This window comes from Papio anubis, chromosome 9 (assembly GCF_008728515.1).
Source record: "Papio anubis isolate 15944 chromosome 9, Panubis1.0, whole genome shotgun sequence".
In the NCBI taxonomy this organism is placed as follows: domain Eukaryota; kingdom Metazoa; phylum Chordata; class Mammalia; order Primates; family Cercopithecidae; genus Papio; species Papio anubis.
Window position 1 is genome coordinate 56,878,475 of NC_044984.1, and position 16,337 is coordinate 56,894,811.

Consider the following 16,337-nt stretch of genomic DNA (forward strand, 5'->3'; position numbering starts at 1 on the left):
AACTATTTTTAAATTGCTTATGTGATACTTAAAAAATTTTCCACCTGTAACATCCCTTAATCATACTTTAATTCCTACATCTCCTGAGAAAATATTTTAATTATAATATGTTAAAAGTTAAAGTTTATCCTGTGTATCATAAATTATATTTTAACGTTAGGTGATTGAACTCTCAACTTTTGAGATTTTAAATTCCCCAAGTAATTTGTTGGCGTACAAATACCATTTTTTCCATAAAAAGCACACTCGGTCTCAAAAACCCTTTTGTTGGTTTGTGTTTTATAGATTTATTACATATTTAGTCTTGATTTTCTATTAGTATTTTAAATTTAGAATTTTTATGCTGGTAACATTTAGCTGTATGTGGTACATTTTGAAATACATACTATATTTATATATCTTTCCTCCTTAAATCTAGATACAATTGAAAAGGAAATAAGAAAAATCTTCAATATTCCAGATGAAAAGGAGACCAGATTGTGGAACAAATACATGAGTAATACATTTGAACCACTGAATAAACCAGACAGCACCATTCAGGATGCTGGTTTATACCAAGGACAGGTATTGTTTATTTTAAGCGTACTATACATGAAGGCTTTTGGATTCACAAACTTTAATCAATATCCTGGCAATATATATGGGCTCTGCTGTTTCTGGTTTCCTCTTTCTAAACTCATCTCTTGTCTCTCCCTGCTGGTTACTGACTCTGACTTCTGATTCCCTTCTTGAACTTGGGAATAATCTACTTGTTAAAAAGAAATCATTTTTAATGAGAAAAAAATCCCAGCTAATATTATAAGGTGGGGCAGCAAACTTTCTGTGAAAGACCAAATAGTAAACATATAGGGAGCATCTCTTATTTACACATTTCTTTGTTACAAATTACAGTTCTCTGCAGGCCACAAAGTAGCATCTAAAATGTTGCCATTGTAGTACACAAAAACAAGCATACATGATACATCAATATATGAGTATGGCTGTGTTCTAATAAAACTGTTCATATAAATGTGCAGCAGGCTAAGTGAACTCTAGTTTGCCAGCCCTTGTTGAAAAGTGTCAGCTCCCAATTTGACTTTTTTGTTGTTTATTTGAGACAGAGTCTCGCTCTGTCTCCCAGGCTGGAGTGCAGTGATGCAATCTTGGCTCACTGCAGCCTCTGCCTCCCAAGTTCAAGTGATTCTCCTGCCTCAGCCTCTTGAGTACCTGAGACTACAGGCGTGCGCCACCACACCCAGCTAATTTTTGTATTTTCAGTAGAGACGAGGTTTCATCATGTTGGCCAGGAAGGGGCAGAATGGTCTCGATCTCTTGACCTCGTGATCTGCCCGCCTCAGCCTCCCAAAGTGCTGGGATTACAGGTGTGCATCACTGTGCCTGGCCGGTATTTTTCTAATGGTGTAATCCAAATAAATTAAAGTATTGAGAAATGAAGAGGTTTAGTTACAGTTAGCAAGTCCTACTGATTCTACCTTCTATCTCTTGAAGTAATCTCTGTGTTCCATTCTCAACCCTTCCTCTATCTCCAGGCTCTTGTATGTCTGCTCAATCTTTCTTCCTTTGTTTTTCTGTTATTAGCAGGTAACAGTAGGACAGTCTTGTTTTTGCCAGAATATTCATTCTAAAATGTAAAGTTCACTGTCTTCCTTTCATAAACTTTTCCTGGTTCCTTAATAATTAGGTCCAGGCACTTTAAGCCAGCATGCAAGTTATGGTTTAACCTCCTACCTACTCTTCCATCATCTTTAGATTATCTTTGTTTTGTGGTTTATACTCAAGCAGTACCAAACTGAGCTGCGTATAGTTCCCTGAACACACTATACTATTCCATACTCTTGTTATTCCAATGTGTTATTCCATCTGCCTGATGATGTACATGTCTTTGGAGTCCCTGTATTCATCCAGCAAAAAGTCCTTTTAACCATCCATATGATCAAATTAACCATCCCATACCATCATGTAGGCTAGCCGTATCAGAATGTTCATCCTTCAGGTTCTAGCTCAAATGTCACATCATCTATTCAGCCTTCCCTATTTCTCTCAGTATCAGTTGAGGTATAGGATGTTTCTACTTTGGAGAAAAAATTACTTCCTTAACTTCCACAAAGATTTATGTATATGTTTTGTATCGTTCATTATATGCTTTAGTTATTTGTATATATTAATCTCCCCAGACTATGAGGTCCTTGTTTTGGTTAGACTTTGTACCCTATTTTTATTTTCAGAACCTAACATGCCTGGTGTTCTGGTAAATGGAAGATTTTTTTTGTTTTATTTAAAAATTACTGTTAACATCAATAATATGATTCTGAGTTGTGGAAAAATTTAGAGAAAGTGAGGGAAATTAATTTTTAGTAAATACCTACTGTGTGTCAAGAATTGTACTAGGCTGTCAAAATACAGTGATTTTCAGATTTATTTTAGTCATTATATTCTTAAGAGAAATCTTACAAAATCCAGTATGTATTACAGTTAAAAGGGAAATGTAGCCGGTGGAAGCCTGAAGTGTGGACCTTGGAAATCCACTGATGAGCCAACACTGCCCTTTTATGTAGCCAGCTGTCTCTTTCTGTGTTCCAGTAGACATAACCGCTCTCCTTGGTTTTCATCCATTAGGCCTTGAGGTAGCTCCAAAAGTACAATTTGAAATCTATAGAATTCTTTCTTTAAACCTTCTCAGCAATCCTTTGAAATGAATGTTACTCTTTTCATCATGTACATTAGAAAACTGAGACTTAGAGAAGTTAAATAATTTTATGTTCTTGATAGGTAAGCATTTATCAGATGGCAGATGAGAGAATAATTTAATAAGATTAAATATCCTTAAGGACTTGATCTTTAAAAACAGGAATGTTTCAAAGAATATTCATTAAATTTTTCAGACTACGATAATTCTTCAGCCAGAGAAGATAAATGAACTAAACCCTCTCCTGGACCTTTTTTTTTTTTTAATACTTAAATTGAAAGGTTTCCTCATTAGAAAATAAAGACATATTATTGAAGAGTTTGTCTCCCAAAATGTGAGGCATTTCTTCTCTCCTTTTTGTGTGGGTTTAATTTGAATTTTGAAATCTTTTCAGAAATATTTTTATTTTGAGTTAAAGTTTTAACTATAACAAAATTTTATTCAGAAAAGGATACACTTGAATAAAGGACTGAATTTTAATATTTCTGATGGCCTTCAGCATTAGTATTTATGGTTTTTAAAACATGGAATTTTAAGTATAAATACTGTTAGGAATTAAGGCATTATGGTTAAATAATTATATTATATGCATAACTTTGAAATCTCCTATAGCTAAAATCTCTTGTTTTAAAACTGACTTAAGTCCTCAAATGATTGTAAAGTTTATATATATATTTATACATACAGTTTATCTGTAACTGTTACTCTTGTATAAATTGTGGTAAAGCAAAACATTCTTGAGAAGTTAAAAATCACTCACTAAATTCTACTTTGTAAATCTTTTAAAAAATTACAAAACTACATCAGAATGAAAATCAGAAAATTGAGACAGTGATTACTTGTCTCTAGTACGTAGGGAGAGGAATGTGAAGGAAGGGATCAGTATATTAGGTACATGGTACACTTATTTTTTATATGGTACAAATACACTTTTTAATGTGTGAAATAATAGGTTTTTTAAAGCTAACTTTAATATTTTAATTAGCATCTCTTTTAACAACAAAGTTTCATGAATGTTTTTAAAATCAACATTTTATTGTTTGTTACATATACTCTGAAACATGCTTACATTTTACATAGCTAGGATCTAAATGCCAATTTATAAATGGCCTGGAAACATATAGTTCACAAGAATATATTGCTTAAGTGCGAGTAGAGTAGGTTATGAAATTGCGACTTTAAGAAAAAGAGTTAATGAAACAGTAAATGAAATGTATTCAAATTTGTAATGCCTTGGATTTACTTCAAGTCATATTGTCTGTATTACAGTTTTTCCATGGAAATTGTATATTTTAACTTTTTATTGGTATTATCACATATTTCCTTTGCTAATTTAATTATTTTTGCTAAGTTTTTCTTCTTTGCACAGACTAATCCATAGCAAAAACTAGAAGAAAGACTTATTAGACTGGAAGATACAAGGAAAGATTTTAGGGTGTTTTAAAATAAAGTATAGCTCCGCCAAAGCCTATACTTTTTATTTATTAGAGGTGTTTTCTGTCTGCCTCATCCATGCTGTAACGGAGAACTTCAGTCTGATTCTCATAAATGGGACTCTGTCATTTGTATATTTAAAGATTCTATAATTTCCATGGTGATAATGTAAATACACACTAATTTCAAAACCCCAAATAAATTCTACATAATCTGTAATTTGGAATTATCTGTCACCCTTCGTCTGCATTTACATAAAAATAAGTTAGCCAAGATCCTATGTCAGTGTGTTTAACAGCGCAAACATTTATTGAGCATCTCTTATTTACAGAGTTCTCTGTTACAACCTACAAATACAAATAGAAAATGTATTCTCTGAATTCAAGGAATTTATATTCTGTTTACTTGGTTTACGTTTTCTTATACTTAAAGTCATGGAACCAGTGGTTTTCTTTACAGTTTATCTTCTACAATTCCTTCTCACTATCATTACTGATTTTTTTGTTATTTGAAGTCTTTTAGTCTCCCCTGCCTAGCTTTGGAATCGAAATGCAGATTACCTGTTCACCTTGTCTACTGTTTTGCTTTATATAATCACAGAGTTACTTTAGTTTCTTAGTTTACCCAGCTATCTTCTAAAGTTATTTTAAATTCAGAGTTATGGAAAAACACCCTTTTATTGTGTCATATTTGCAGGTATTAGTGATAGAACAGAAAAATGAAGATGGAACATGGCCAAGGGGTCCTTCTACTCCTAAGTAAGTGCTGCCACTTCTTATGGGCTTATTGTATGATTTTGAAGCCTTTGATGTTAGATAATCAAATCCACAATGATAGAAGAACCTAGTTGTGTATTGCAGAAACTCATGCCTTCTTTATCTTTGAGTATTTTATTCTTAGTATACAAGCTATCTACATTTGCTCTTAATTAATATGTTACTATTTTAAAAAGCTTCCAATTCAAATATCTTAAGGCATAGTATAAATATATGGTATAAATGAGAAAGTTGCATTGTCTAATACAGTCAAATCATTAAATATTTGTTTAATTTTTTGAAGCTTTTTGTGCTTTTTTAAAGTATCTTAAAATATTTCTTTATCAAAATGAATCTGATGTGAAAGTAATATATTTATTCAAATGAAAGTTTTAGAATAAAAAATAACGAATAGAGGAGTATATGATGTATTTTTGAGGGTAAATGAAAGAAGAATTAGGAATCTTTTTAGCTGTTTTAGAACTAATAGATGTGTACTCCATTATCAAAACACAAGGCCAGTTGTGTTCAGACTTCTCACAGCTTTAAGAAGTAATATGGTACATGTCCCCCCTATTACTGTAATGTTTCTGTTTCTGCAAAAGGACACTTTATAATCAAACACATTAATATTTTTTCAGCAAATATTCACACTAAGTGTGGATAAATAAGGACTATAAATAGCATTATATCGGTTCAGGTTAGATTGCCACCAAATGAACTGTGTAAAAATCTTTAAACTTTCAGAGCTTTGGAATTTCAGATGTTCTGATAAGGGATTGTAAACCTGTATTTTGAAATTCTTAATGATATTTTTAAATAAAATTAATAACAATTCAGTGCATTTTAACCAAGCAAGTAAAAAGTCTGCTACTTTATTTTATTTAAAACTACAATGCACCCTCTGGGCGCAGTGGCACATGCCTGTAATCCCAGCACTTTGGGAGGCCAACGCAGGCAGATCACAAGGTCAGGAGTTTGAGACCAGCCTGGCCAACATGGTGAAACCCCATCTCTTCTAAAAATACAAAAATTAGCCAGGAGTGGTGATGCATCCCTGTAATCCCAGCTACTTGGGAGGCTGAGACACAAGAATCGCTTGAACCCGGGAGGCAGAGGTTGCAGTGAGCTGAGATCGTGCCACTATACTTCCAGCTTGGGCAACAGAGTGAGACTTTCTCCAAAAAACAAATAAATTAAATTAAATAAAACCACAATGTACCTTTTATAAGTGGTTTTCTATCCTTTTTATCTTATGTGAAGTTTTTTGTTTTTTTTTTTTTTTTTCATTTAAAGATATCATAGAAGGCACCCATATGTTAATTACATGGAGGTGATTTTTATTCTTACCCTACTTAGTTGGATGTGGTACAAGGGTAGAACTTAGTATAAAAGTAGAACTTTTATTAAGAAGATGTTAATATTAAAAGCATGTGGGCTGAATTATGTAGATTTAATAACTGATGAAGGTTTAGATAGGAATATTTTTTGTGAACATTTACTTTTAGTCTTCAAAGCAGAACCACTGTTGTTTCCTAGATGTTTAGATTGCTATGTACTTGCTTTATCTTTAAATTATTTTTGAAATTACAAAATTGTTTGTGGATTAATATTTAAAAAAAAAACTAGGAGTTCTAAAGATTGAGAAATCTTTTCTACTCAAAATGACGATTTTTGCCCAAAAGATAAAACTAATTTTATATTTTCTTTTATTCCCTAATAACACAATATCATTTTTATTTATTCCAACAACTGTAGTACTTGGCTTTGGGTAAAAGAAAACACAGTTTCCTATGTAATACCCAACACACCATATTCATGCAATAAATATTGGTGAATGCAGGTGCTGTACTAGAGATGTACAAAAGTACAATCAAGAGTCCCATTTTTCACTGGATCTACTAGTTTAATAAGGATGCCATATATTAAAGCATAGAAAAGTTAAACATCCATTCCCTCTAAAATGTAAGAAATACTATGTAGCAGTATGTCGTAAATTGCCAAATAATTTACTAGAATACAGAAAAAGATTTGCAGCTGTATATGAAAAGATTCTCAGAAAACTAAGAATAAAGGGAAATTCTAACTTAACACAACCTATATACCTCAAGTCTATAGCAAAAGTTAAATTTCATTGAGAAATTTTTAGCACAATTTAAATAACAGTAGGAGATAAGAAAGAAGAAATAAAGTTCACTATTTGTATATGATATAGTCGTTTGTATAAATTCCAAAACAGTCAGCAAACTACTAGAACTGAGAAAATTCAGCAAGGTTGTCTAATATAAGATTAATTTATAAAAAGCAGTTGTTTTTTCTATACCGAGAGATCAGCAGTCTTTTTTTAAATGTTTTCAGCTTTGTGGGCCATATGGTCTCTGTTAACTGTAACTGCTGATGTAGTATGAAAGCAGCCTTAGACATCATGTCAAGACATGGCAATGCCTGTGTTCCAATAAAACTTTATTTGTAAGTAGATGGCAAGCTTGGATTTGGCCTGTGAGCCATAGATTTCTAACTCCTGCCGTTTATCATGAGAAATCCACTTAGAAAATAGTCTAACCAAAATTAACTTAATTAAAAATGTATAAAACCTTCATGGGAAAAGAATATAAGCTTATTAGAAAATAAAAGATTGTCATGTAATATATGGCTTAATCTAGTAATGCCTGTTTTCTCTAAAGCACATCAGTATCTCCTGTTCAAAAATCTTTTTTTTTTTTTTTTTTTTTTAAGAAACTTGGCAAACTCATTTTAAAGTTAGTATAGACCAATACAAGTCCAGGATTAGCTGAATCAGTTTTGACAGAAAAGAAGAAGGAAAGAACACTAGACCTAAAAGTTAATTGAGAGTTACTGTAAAATTATACTAATAACAACAACATAATGCTAGCAAAAGAAAGGCAAATAGATTGATATAAATGAGTAATCTCAGACAGATTCATGTCTATTTGACAACTTGGTATATGATGTGGCACAATTAGGTCGTGAGGTTGCTTAAAGCAGATGATTACTTACATTTAATAGGAGTACTGGCTATTTGGAAAAAAAGAAAACTAGAGCCCTACCTTCTACTTTATATGCAAAGGCTAACTCTAGAAGGATTAAAGACCTAAATAAGAAATATAACACTTTAAAGTGAATAGTAGGCTGGGCATAGTGGCTCATGCCTGTAATCCCAGCACTTTGAGCGGTCAGGACTTCAAGACCAGCCTGGCCAACATGGTGAAACCCTGCCTGTACTAAAATTACAAAAATTAGGTGGTATGGTGGTGGACACCTATAGTCTCAGCTACTCGGGAGACTGAGGCAGGAGAATCGCTTGAACCCGGGAGGCGGAGGTTTCAGTGAGCCAAGATCGTGCCACTGCACTCCAGCCTGGGTGACAGAGTGAGACTCTATCTGAAAATAAATATATGAATAAAAGTGAATAGTAGCAATTTTGGAGAATAGTTACATAATAGGGATCATACAACATAATGTTCAAATTTAGTGGATCTGATTACATCGGAATTAAGGATTTCTGTTAAAAGAACTATACACAGAGTTAAAAGTCAGATGTCAGCTTTGGAACTTTTAAAACCAAAAGGGAATAATACCTGTAATATATTAAGAACCCCTATAAGTTAACAGAAACAAAAATAGCTTCTAAAAAATAGATAAAAGATACTAACAATTTAAATAAAGGGTAGCCAAGTGCTGAGAGGTAGATGAGAAGATAGACAAATTCACTAGTAATCAGAAAAAAAATGAATGTAAATGAGATACAATTTTTCACCCATCAAAATGACAAATATTTAAAAGTTTGCTGATGCCAAGTGTTGGGTATGGTGTAGACATCTGTGTACTTACGATTCCAGTGTAAACTGATACTGTCATTCTGTAAATCGTCAATAGTTAATTAAATCAGAAGTGTTTAATCCCTCTGACCCAGCACTCAGGGGAATTTTTAAACAGAACTTTGAGGAGATAATCTTTGTAGCTGCATAGTTTGTGGTAGTGGGGATTTGGAGATAGCCTAGCTAAATATCCATCACTGGTAAATAGAGCAAATAAGAAAAATGAGATGGTAGTAACAATGGTGAGATCTTTAAAACTAGATGAAACTTTAAAACATACAGTTGAGAGAAAGAAACAGTGAGATTCATAAATATTTAAGAACATAGAAAAATCACAGTAGAAGGAAATCAGAGTAGAGATAATAGGAGGAAAAAAGGAAACAAGTTTGAGGAAGTATCATTTGCTAAATTTATTTATATTATATTTCTGTAGTTGAAGCAAGGGTACAGACTCTATTTTCTGGATGAATGCTGGCTTAAAAAAAACAAATGAGGCTGGGCACGGTGGCTCATGCCTATAATCCTGGCACTTTGGGAGGCTGAGACAGGTGGATCATTTGAAGTCAGGAGTTCAAAACCAGCCTGACCAACATGGTGAAACCCCATCTCTACTAAAAATAGAAAAATTAGGCATGGTGGCAGACACCTGTAATCCCAACTGTTCAGGAGGCTGAGGCAGGAGAATTGCTTGAACCCAGGAGGCAGAGGTTGCAGTGAGCCGAGATCGCACCACTACACTCCAGCCTGTCATTGAAAAGCATGTTTTAGGCTGAACAAGGTGGCTCACACCTGTAATCCTAGCATTTTGGGAGGACAGAGGAGGATCACTTGAGCCCAGGAGTCCAAGATGACTCTGTGCAACGTAACAAGACCCTGTCTCTACAAAAAAAATACAAAAATTAGCCAGGTATGGTGGCATGCACCTGTAGTCTCAGCTACTCCAGAAGCTGGAGTGGGAAGATTGCATGAGCCCAGGAGTTCAAGGCTGCAAAGAGCTATGATCACACCACTCACTGCACTCCAGCATGTGTGACAGAGGAACACCCTGTCTCCTAAAAGGAAAAAACAAAAACAAAAACAGAAAAGCATGTTTTAACCACATGATGTTAGCTTAGGCAAATTTAACTCCAGCTCAAGGCATGTAATTTTAGGTCCTTAGGAAGGACTTCAAGATATTAAGATATAGAACAGTTTATACTCCTCAAAATTGGCACATATTTGCCAGAGGACAACCCCTGGCCTTCAAGATGGCATGAAAATGCTGGTTCTAATATATATCACTAACCTGGAATTTGTCCATCATGTTGCATAGCACATAACCAGTTCCTAGCTAGGGTGTCAAATACCAAAGAAAAATAATTAAAGCTGTAATATGGTGATAGAAAGAAGAATCACTGGTAGAGTTTATTAAAACAGTTTCCTGGGCCCCATCCTCAGAATTTCTTATTTGTTATATCTGGGCATGACTCATTTCCAATAAGTTTGCAGGTGACACCAAAGCTGTTGGTCTAAGGATGACACTCAGAAATTTTGTAGGTAATGTTTATTGACATTTACTATGTGAACAACGTAGTGGCATTCAGGGTTCCCACCCCAGACCAGCAAAATATAAATCTTTATACTTAGCCAAGGAATTTGCATTTTAAGTACTTCTTGTGAACAAGAAAATATAAGAATACTACCACAAGTAGGCACATGTGAAACCACATGTTAGTATTTTGTCTGTTCTATACTGCTGAAAATAGAGGAACCTGCTTAGTGCTCTGATGTCCTAAAATTGTATTAGCCCCATTTTGATTAGATTTGAAACTGTATCTTCAACTGAAGCATAACTTTTTGGGCTACTTGAGAAGAAATGCTAAATATTCAAAACTGTTGAGGGTAAAATATAATTTAATTTAAAACATGTAGTCATTTAGTTACAAAAACGATATGTGTATATGCTTTTTATCGGCACCTAAAACAACTCAAAGTCTGTATTAGAAATCTAAGAACCTACCCAAAGAATACTCACTCAAAAGTTTTCTGGTCACAGTGGCTCACGCTTATAATCCCAGCACTTTGGGAGGCCAAGGTGGGCGGATCACTTGAGGCCAGGAGTTTGAGACCAGCCTGGCCAACATGGTGAAACCCCATCTCCACTAAAAATACAAAAATTAGCCAAGGGTGGTGGCGGTGTCTGTAGTTCCAGCTACTCGGGAGGCTGAGGCAGGAGAATCACTTGAACCCAAAAGGTGGAGGTTGCAGTGAGCTGAGATCGCGCCACTGCACTCCACTCTGGGTGGCAGAGCGAGACTCTGTCTCAAAAAAAAAAAAAAAATCAAGAAAAGAAAAAGTTTTCTAACTGAATTTTTTACTAGATATCAACATATAATTTGAATTTTTTATTTTTATATTCATGCTGCATTTTTTAACCACTGCTTATTTTATCAGGACTTGCATTTCTAATCTAGTTTTTAAGTTTGATTTCTTAAACAGCCTCTTAAAAAGATGATCTTTTCTAATGATACCTTAAAAAAAGTTTCCTCCCCTAGTTTTAAAAATTCTGTTAAATTTCACCTTTTTTTTTTTTTTAAGGGTTTAGCATTGGGTGGATAATCTAGTTATTCTATTGCAGATATGTAGTTAGTAAAATCTTGTATTTCTAGAAAATGATTTTACAGTGGAGTCATTATAGAAGCCTGGGGATTCCTAGAGAGAATTTGATTTAAATTTATTCATTTTCATTAATTAGTCAAAAAGTATTGTCAAAATACGTGTGCTTAAGTATTTGGTGAAAAAAAAATTAAGAGTCATTGATAATTTTGAAGAGGGTGACTTTTCTTGGACTAGAAAACATCCAGAGAAAAATTTACCATCATCCAGAATAGGACATGAGTGGCAGAAAAAAAATCGAATGGAAAACCGTGCTAATAGCTCTTACTCATACAGTGTGCCTCTGCCATTTGTGGTGTTCTGATTAAGGGAATTCCAAATTGATGACTGAAACACTATAAACTTAATCTCATGACACAATAGTATTTTCACAGCACTGTCTTCCTGAGTGCTCTGCTTGGAGAGAGGAAGAACTTTATAAATAAAACCATTGCATACTACTTTTTTGGTTGGGACAGATAGTAAGCACCTAGGTGATTCTGCAATATTCTCTTTTTGGTTTTTTACACCATCTTAAATGTCTTTAGAAATTTTTAGAGAGTATTTAATCCCTGTTTGCATTTATAACTGCAAAGCAGTTAAATGGATTTGGAAATGATGCATAGACTCATTTGGTTAAAACTTATTAAAATACATGTTGACTCTAGCCATTCTTTATTTCCTTGTCATTCGGCCAGTTCATACATTTCAGTAACACCAGTCATCAATCTGAAATGCAATCTGTGAACCATAAATCTAGAGTAATATTCCAAAATCTGTAATTTGTTGTTGTTTTAAGACAGGGCCTCACTCTCATTACCCGGGCTGGAGTGCAGTGGAGCAGTCACAGCTCACTGTAGCCTCGAATTCCCAGGCTCAGATGATCTTCCCACCTCAGCCTCCCAAGTAGCTGGGACTACAGGCACACCACCACACCTGGCTAATTTTGGGGTTTTTTGTTTGTTTGCTTGTTTGTTTTGTTTTGTTTTTGTAAAGATGGGGTTTCAGCCCAGGCTGGTCTCAAACTCCTGGGCTCAAGCAGTCTGCCTACCTCAGTCTCCCAAAGTGCTGAGATTACAGGCATGAGCCACCGTGCCCAGCTGTTATCTTTTTAAAAGACATTTTGAATCCTTAAATTTCCTTTTGTGCCTTATTTTATGTTGTTATCATTCTCATTAAGAAACAGACGTAGAGTGCTGTTTTCTGGGACTTTAAAGTTTGAGGTAATGGAATAGCCAAACAAAAATGCTTAGATTACAATTAAGGGGAGCTGCAGTATGGAGTACTGAGAACTGCAGGTATGGAGTCATATTCCTAAAAATGGGAATATATGCATATATAAATTAACCAAAAATGTAGAGAACAACATACCAAAACCTTAAAGAGCATCCTGAAATAATGAAGGACAGTTGGCATCAAATAGAATCATCATGAAGGCTCAGGAAAACTTGTGCTGATGAAAACAAAAAGTCCCTTATTTTTTAGGGATACATATTGTTGTGTTTTCAGGTGAAATTATGGGTGTCTAGAATTTGCTTTAAACTACTCCAGCAAAAGAGGGAGTCGGAGGGAAGATGAAGGATTATAGAAAAAATAAGAATGGTAGAATGTTAATTTTTGAATATCATCCTTTTGTACTGGCCGTACTAATCTTCTCTGTATCGTTCCACTTTTGGTATATGTGCTGGTAAAGCATGCACTAGAATGTTATTTTTGAAGCTGAGTTTCTGATATTAGGTACATGAGGGTTAATGTATGTTTCAAAATTTCTGCAATAAAGTTTAAATAAAAATGGGTTGCAAGTTTGGTGCTTAGATTCATAATGGCTGAAAAACTTATTATAATTCCATTTATTTAAAATGGAACGTTTTATGTTATCAAATATTATTTGTAAAAGTAAGCAGTCAAAATAAGGAAAAATGGAGCTATGAAAAACAATTTATATGTAATGTAAATCTACTTAAACTCTCTTTTGTGTATCTTTAAGCACCTAACACCCTACCTGGCATATAGGAAGCACACAGCAAATGCTGTTGAACTGAACTAATATGTGTCTTACAACAGTAAAAATGTTTAATTTTTTAGGAGATTTAGAATGTTCTTTTTCTTTCAGAGCTTGTCTTAAGATGATTTTTAGAAATGGAGAGTGTAATGTTGGTCTTGTTTTTGTTACTAAGATAATTTTTGTTTTATGATGTTAGATTGTATGAAGTTAGGTTGTTTTACAGTGTTGGGTTTGAAAATATAAAAATCTTTAAATAACTGTTTTGCTGTGTCAGCATTCAGACTTCTCTGTATTTTGGTTGCTTAACATGGTGTTAGATTTCCATGAGTGTTAAATGTTTAGTTGACTTACTAAAAGCAAGTTGTATTTTTCTATTGAGGTAAGAGGCTCAACTTAGCCTTGAATTGCATGTTTTTAGTTGAAACATATTGGGCATAGGGAAATTCAGATACTACAAACATTCATTTGTCAGGAGTAAGGCTGAATTTTCTCTCTTCATGAAACCACTTCAGCTAAATGGAAGTCTTTCCTTTTTCTGTCTGAAGGCACGATATGTTATACCTAGCCCAAACTGGCCAAAATTAGTTTAATTCTAGGTAAGTGGTTTGATGTCTAGTTAATTTATGATATTCTTAGCATTTTTTTCTCTCCTTTTTCTAGAGAGCCACTAGAGCAGAGTTGCTAGTGAACAGTTTAATTTCCACATACGTCACAGAAAGAGAGCTAAAGGGCTCTGGTTATCATCCACAGACTGACCAGTCAACCCCTAAATAACCTGATACTAGCTCCACAAATGTTAGCTAGATTGGACCATGTATAATCTGAGTCAGAAGTCGGAATCAGAAGAGATAAATGATGCGTTATCACTCATCAGGAATGTCTGTAACAGTATTGTAAAATTGTTATACTTTACCTTTACCTGTTGACCACATCCATCCTTATCTCTCTGATCACCTTGCTGTTTAAGGACAGTCCCTGTACTCTACCTATAGTATTTATCTCAGTGCTTCCTGGTCCTTACTTTTTCTGTTATTATCTCCTTTCTCCTACATATTTAAATGCCTAGCATAGTGCCATACATATGGTAAACACCAGTTCATTATTTTTATTTCTTTCCTAATGTCATGTTCCCCCTCAGCCTATGAACATAAACACATCTTCATCTTTAAAAGCAAAAACCATATGCTTCCTCCATATACCATCTTTTAGCTTTTTTTCTTTGACAGCCACCTACATTTAAAAGTCTATACTTAATGTTGCTTGCCACCCATTCAGGATTTAACAAAGTTCTTATTTGTCTTTCCTTTTAACCTAGTTTATTTGACCTGTCTTTAGTATTTCTTTTTGATAACCATCTCCTAAAGAAATTCTCTGAATTTGAATACATAGTACAACCTTTTATTCCAAGGACTTTGCCTCTCTGACCAGTCCTTTGTCTAGCTCAGTTTCTCTTTAGGGTTACCACATTTGGTTTTGCAAATTGTGCACAGCTCTAGAGGGCATCATTCATATCATTTGTAGTCTATGTGACAGGCCCTCCCTGGCACGGTGCAGTGCAGCTTCACTAACTGTTTGCAGCAGCTCTGCTCAGACCTTAAATGCATTGACATTCCCTAAATTTCTGTCGGAAGACCTCTTTTATCATACCGTAGTAGGTGTTCATAATTAGGTGATTCTGTGCTAATCCTCTCCCCCAGCTCAAATTGACACAAAATATGCCATTCTCTATTTCTAGACTAGACCACTTTTCTGAATTCCAGATTTTTCATAAATTTCATGTAGGACTCACCACCTCAGATTAAACCAAATCTTTTTACCCCTCTTTCTCCCATCCCCTCAACCTAAACTGGATCCATTTCCTGTATTGCCTATTTCAAGTACCATCTAAGAGCCATCCTGAGTTCCTCCTCCAGCCTGTCTTCTCTCGTCTAGTTAGTCAGCAAGTCTTGCAGATTCTACCTCCCCACCTGAAGTTTTCAAACATTTTGATCTTGGTACCCCTTTTACATTCTTGAAAATTATTAAAGACCCAAAGAACTTCTGTTATATGGGTTATATCTATTAATGTTTGTCATATTCGAAATAGAAATAAGATTTTAAGGTATTTTAAAGTAATAGTACAAAACCGTTGTATTTTGACATGAATAACATTTTTATGAAAATAACTATATTCCAAAATAATAAAATTACCAAAAAGCGTTGCATTGTTTATTTTTGCCAATTTCTTTACTATCTGACTAAATAGAGGACAGCTAAATTCTTGTATATTTTTCTGCATTTAATTTATTGTAATACAATGTTTGGGTTGAAGTACATGAAGCAAATTCAGCCTCACACAGATACATAGTTGAAAAGGAGTATTTTCAGATCATTAATACCACATCAAAACTTGACCAGTGGTGGTTTAAGTCTTAAAGTTTAATGGTAGAATCTGAAACCATATCAATGAAACTTTTATAATATTAAAATCTTTCAAATGTAAATTTCATACATTTTGGTCATTTGAAAAATATTGATTCGCTGAGTTATGCAGATCTTCCAAATGTTGACACATTTTATTCTACAGTTTTTTTCAAATCACATTTTTTTAAAACATCACCTGTCTTATGAGAAAAACCTAAGTATTGGGAAGCTGTCAACTTCGTGGTGTCAGAGTCAAGTTTTCCAAGATTCTCATTCTTGCTCGAAATTCCGTATTTTATCATTGGCAGCAAATACATTGTTTTCCTTAAAGACACAGCCTTCCTTCATTCGTTTTTGAGAAAACCTCTGCTTGATAGCCGTATTAGTCCATTTTCATGCCGGTGATAAAGACATATAGGAGACTGGGCAATTTACAAAAGGAAGAAGTTTATTGAATTTACAGTTCCACATGACTAGCGAGGCCTCACAATCATGGTGGAAGGCAAGGAGGAGCAAGTCATGTCTCAGAGAGAACTCGTGCAGAGAAACTCCTGGTTTTTGTGTGTGTGTGTGTGTCTTTT

At 34.2% G+C, this 16,337-nt stretch overlaps 1 protein-coding gene and 1 non-coding gene across 17 annotated transcripts in view; one reads left to right on the forward strand and one right to left on the reverse strand.

Moving 5' to 3' along the window:
* USP15 (ubiquitin specific peptidase 15) overlaps nucleotides 1-16,337 on the forward strand; it is a 152,766-nt gene that overhangs the window by 66,412 nt on the left and 70,017 nt on the right. For 12 of the 16 annotated variants that reach the window (XR_002515663.2, XR_002515664.2, XR_002515668.2 and 9 more), the window contains 2 exons: nucleotides 419-564; nucleotides 4,817-4,878. Coding sequence is in view for 9 of the 16 variants with exons in the window: in XM_017945982.3 (XP_017801471.1) it covers nucleotides 419-564; nucleotides 4,817-4,878 (208 nt within the window). In the remaining 7 variants the exon portion in view is untranslated. Of the gene's footprint in view, nucleotides 1-418; nucleotides 565-4,816; nucleotides 4,879-14,013; nucleotides 15,563-16,337 lie in introns of those variants that run through there. The other 4 variants (XR_002515669.2, XM_021922551.2, XM_021922547.2 and 1 more) reach the window with 2 other exon arrangements.
* LOC116269011 lies at nucleotides 12,942-13,044 on the reverse strand. The gene has a single exon (XR_004176337.1). It is a non-coding gene; the product is annotated as a U6 spliceosomal RNA (small nuclear RNA).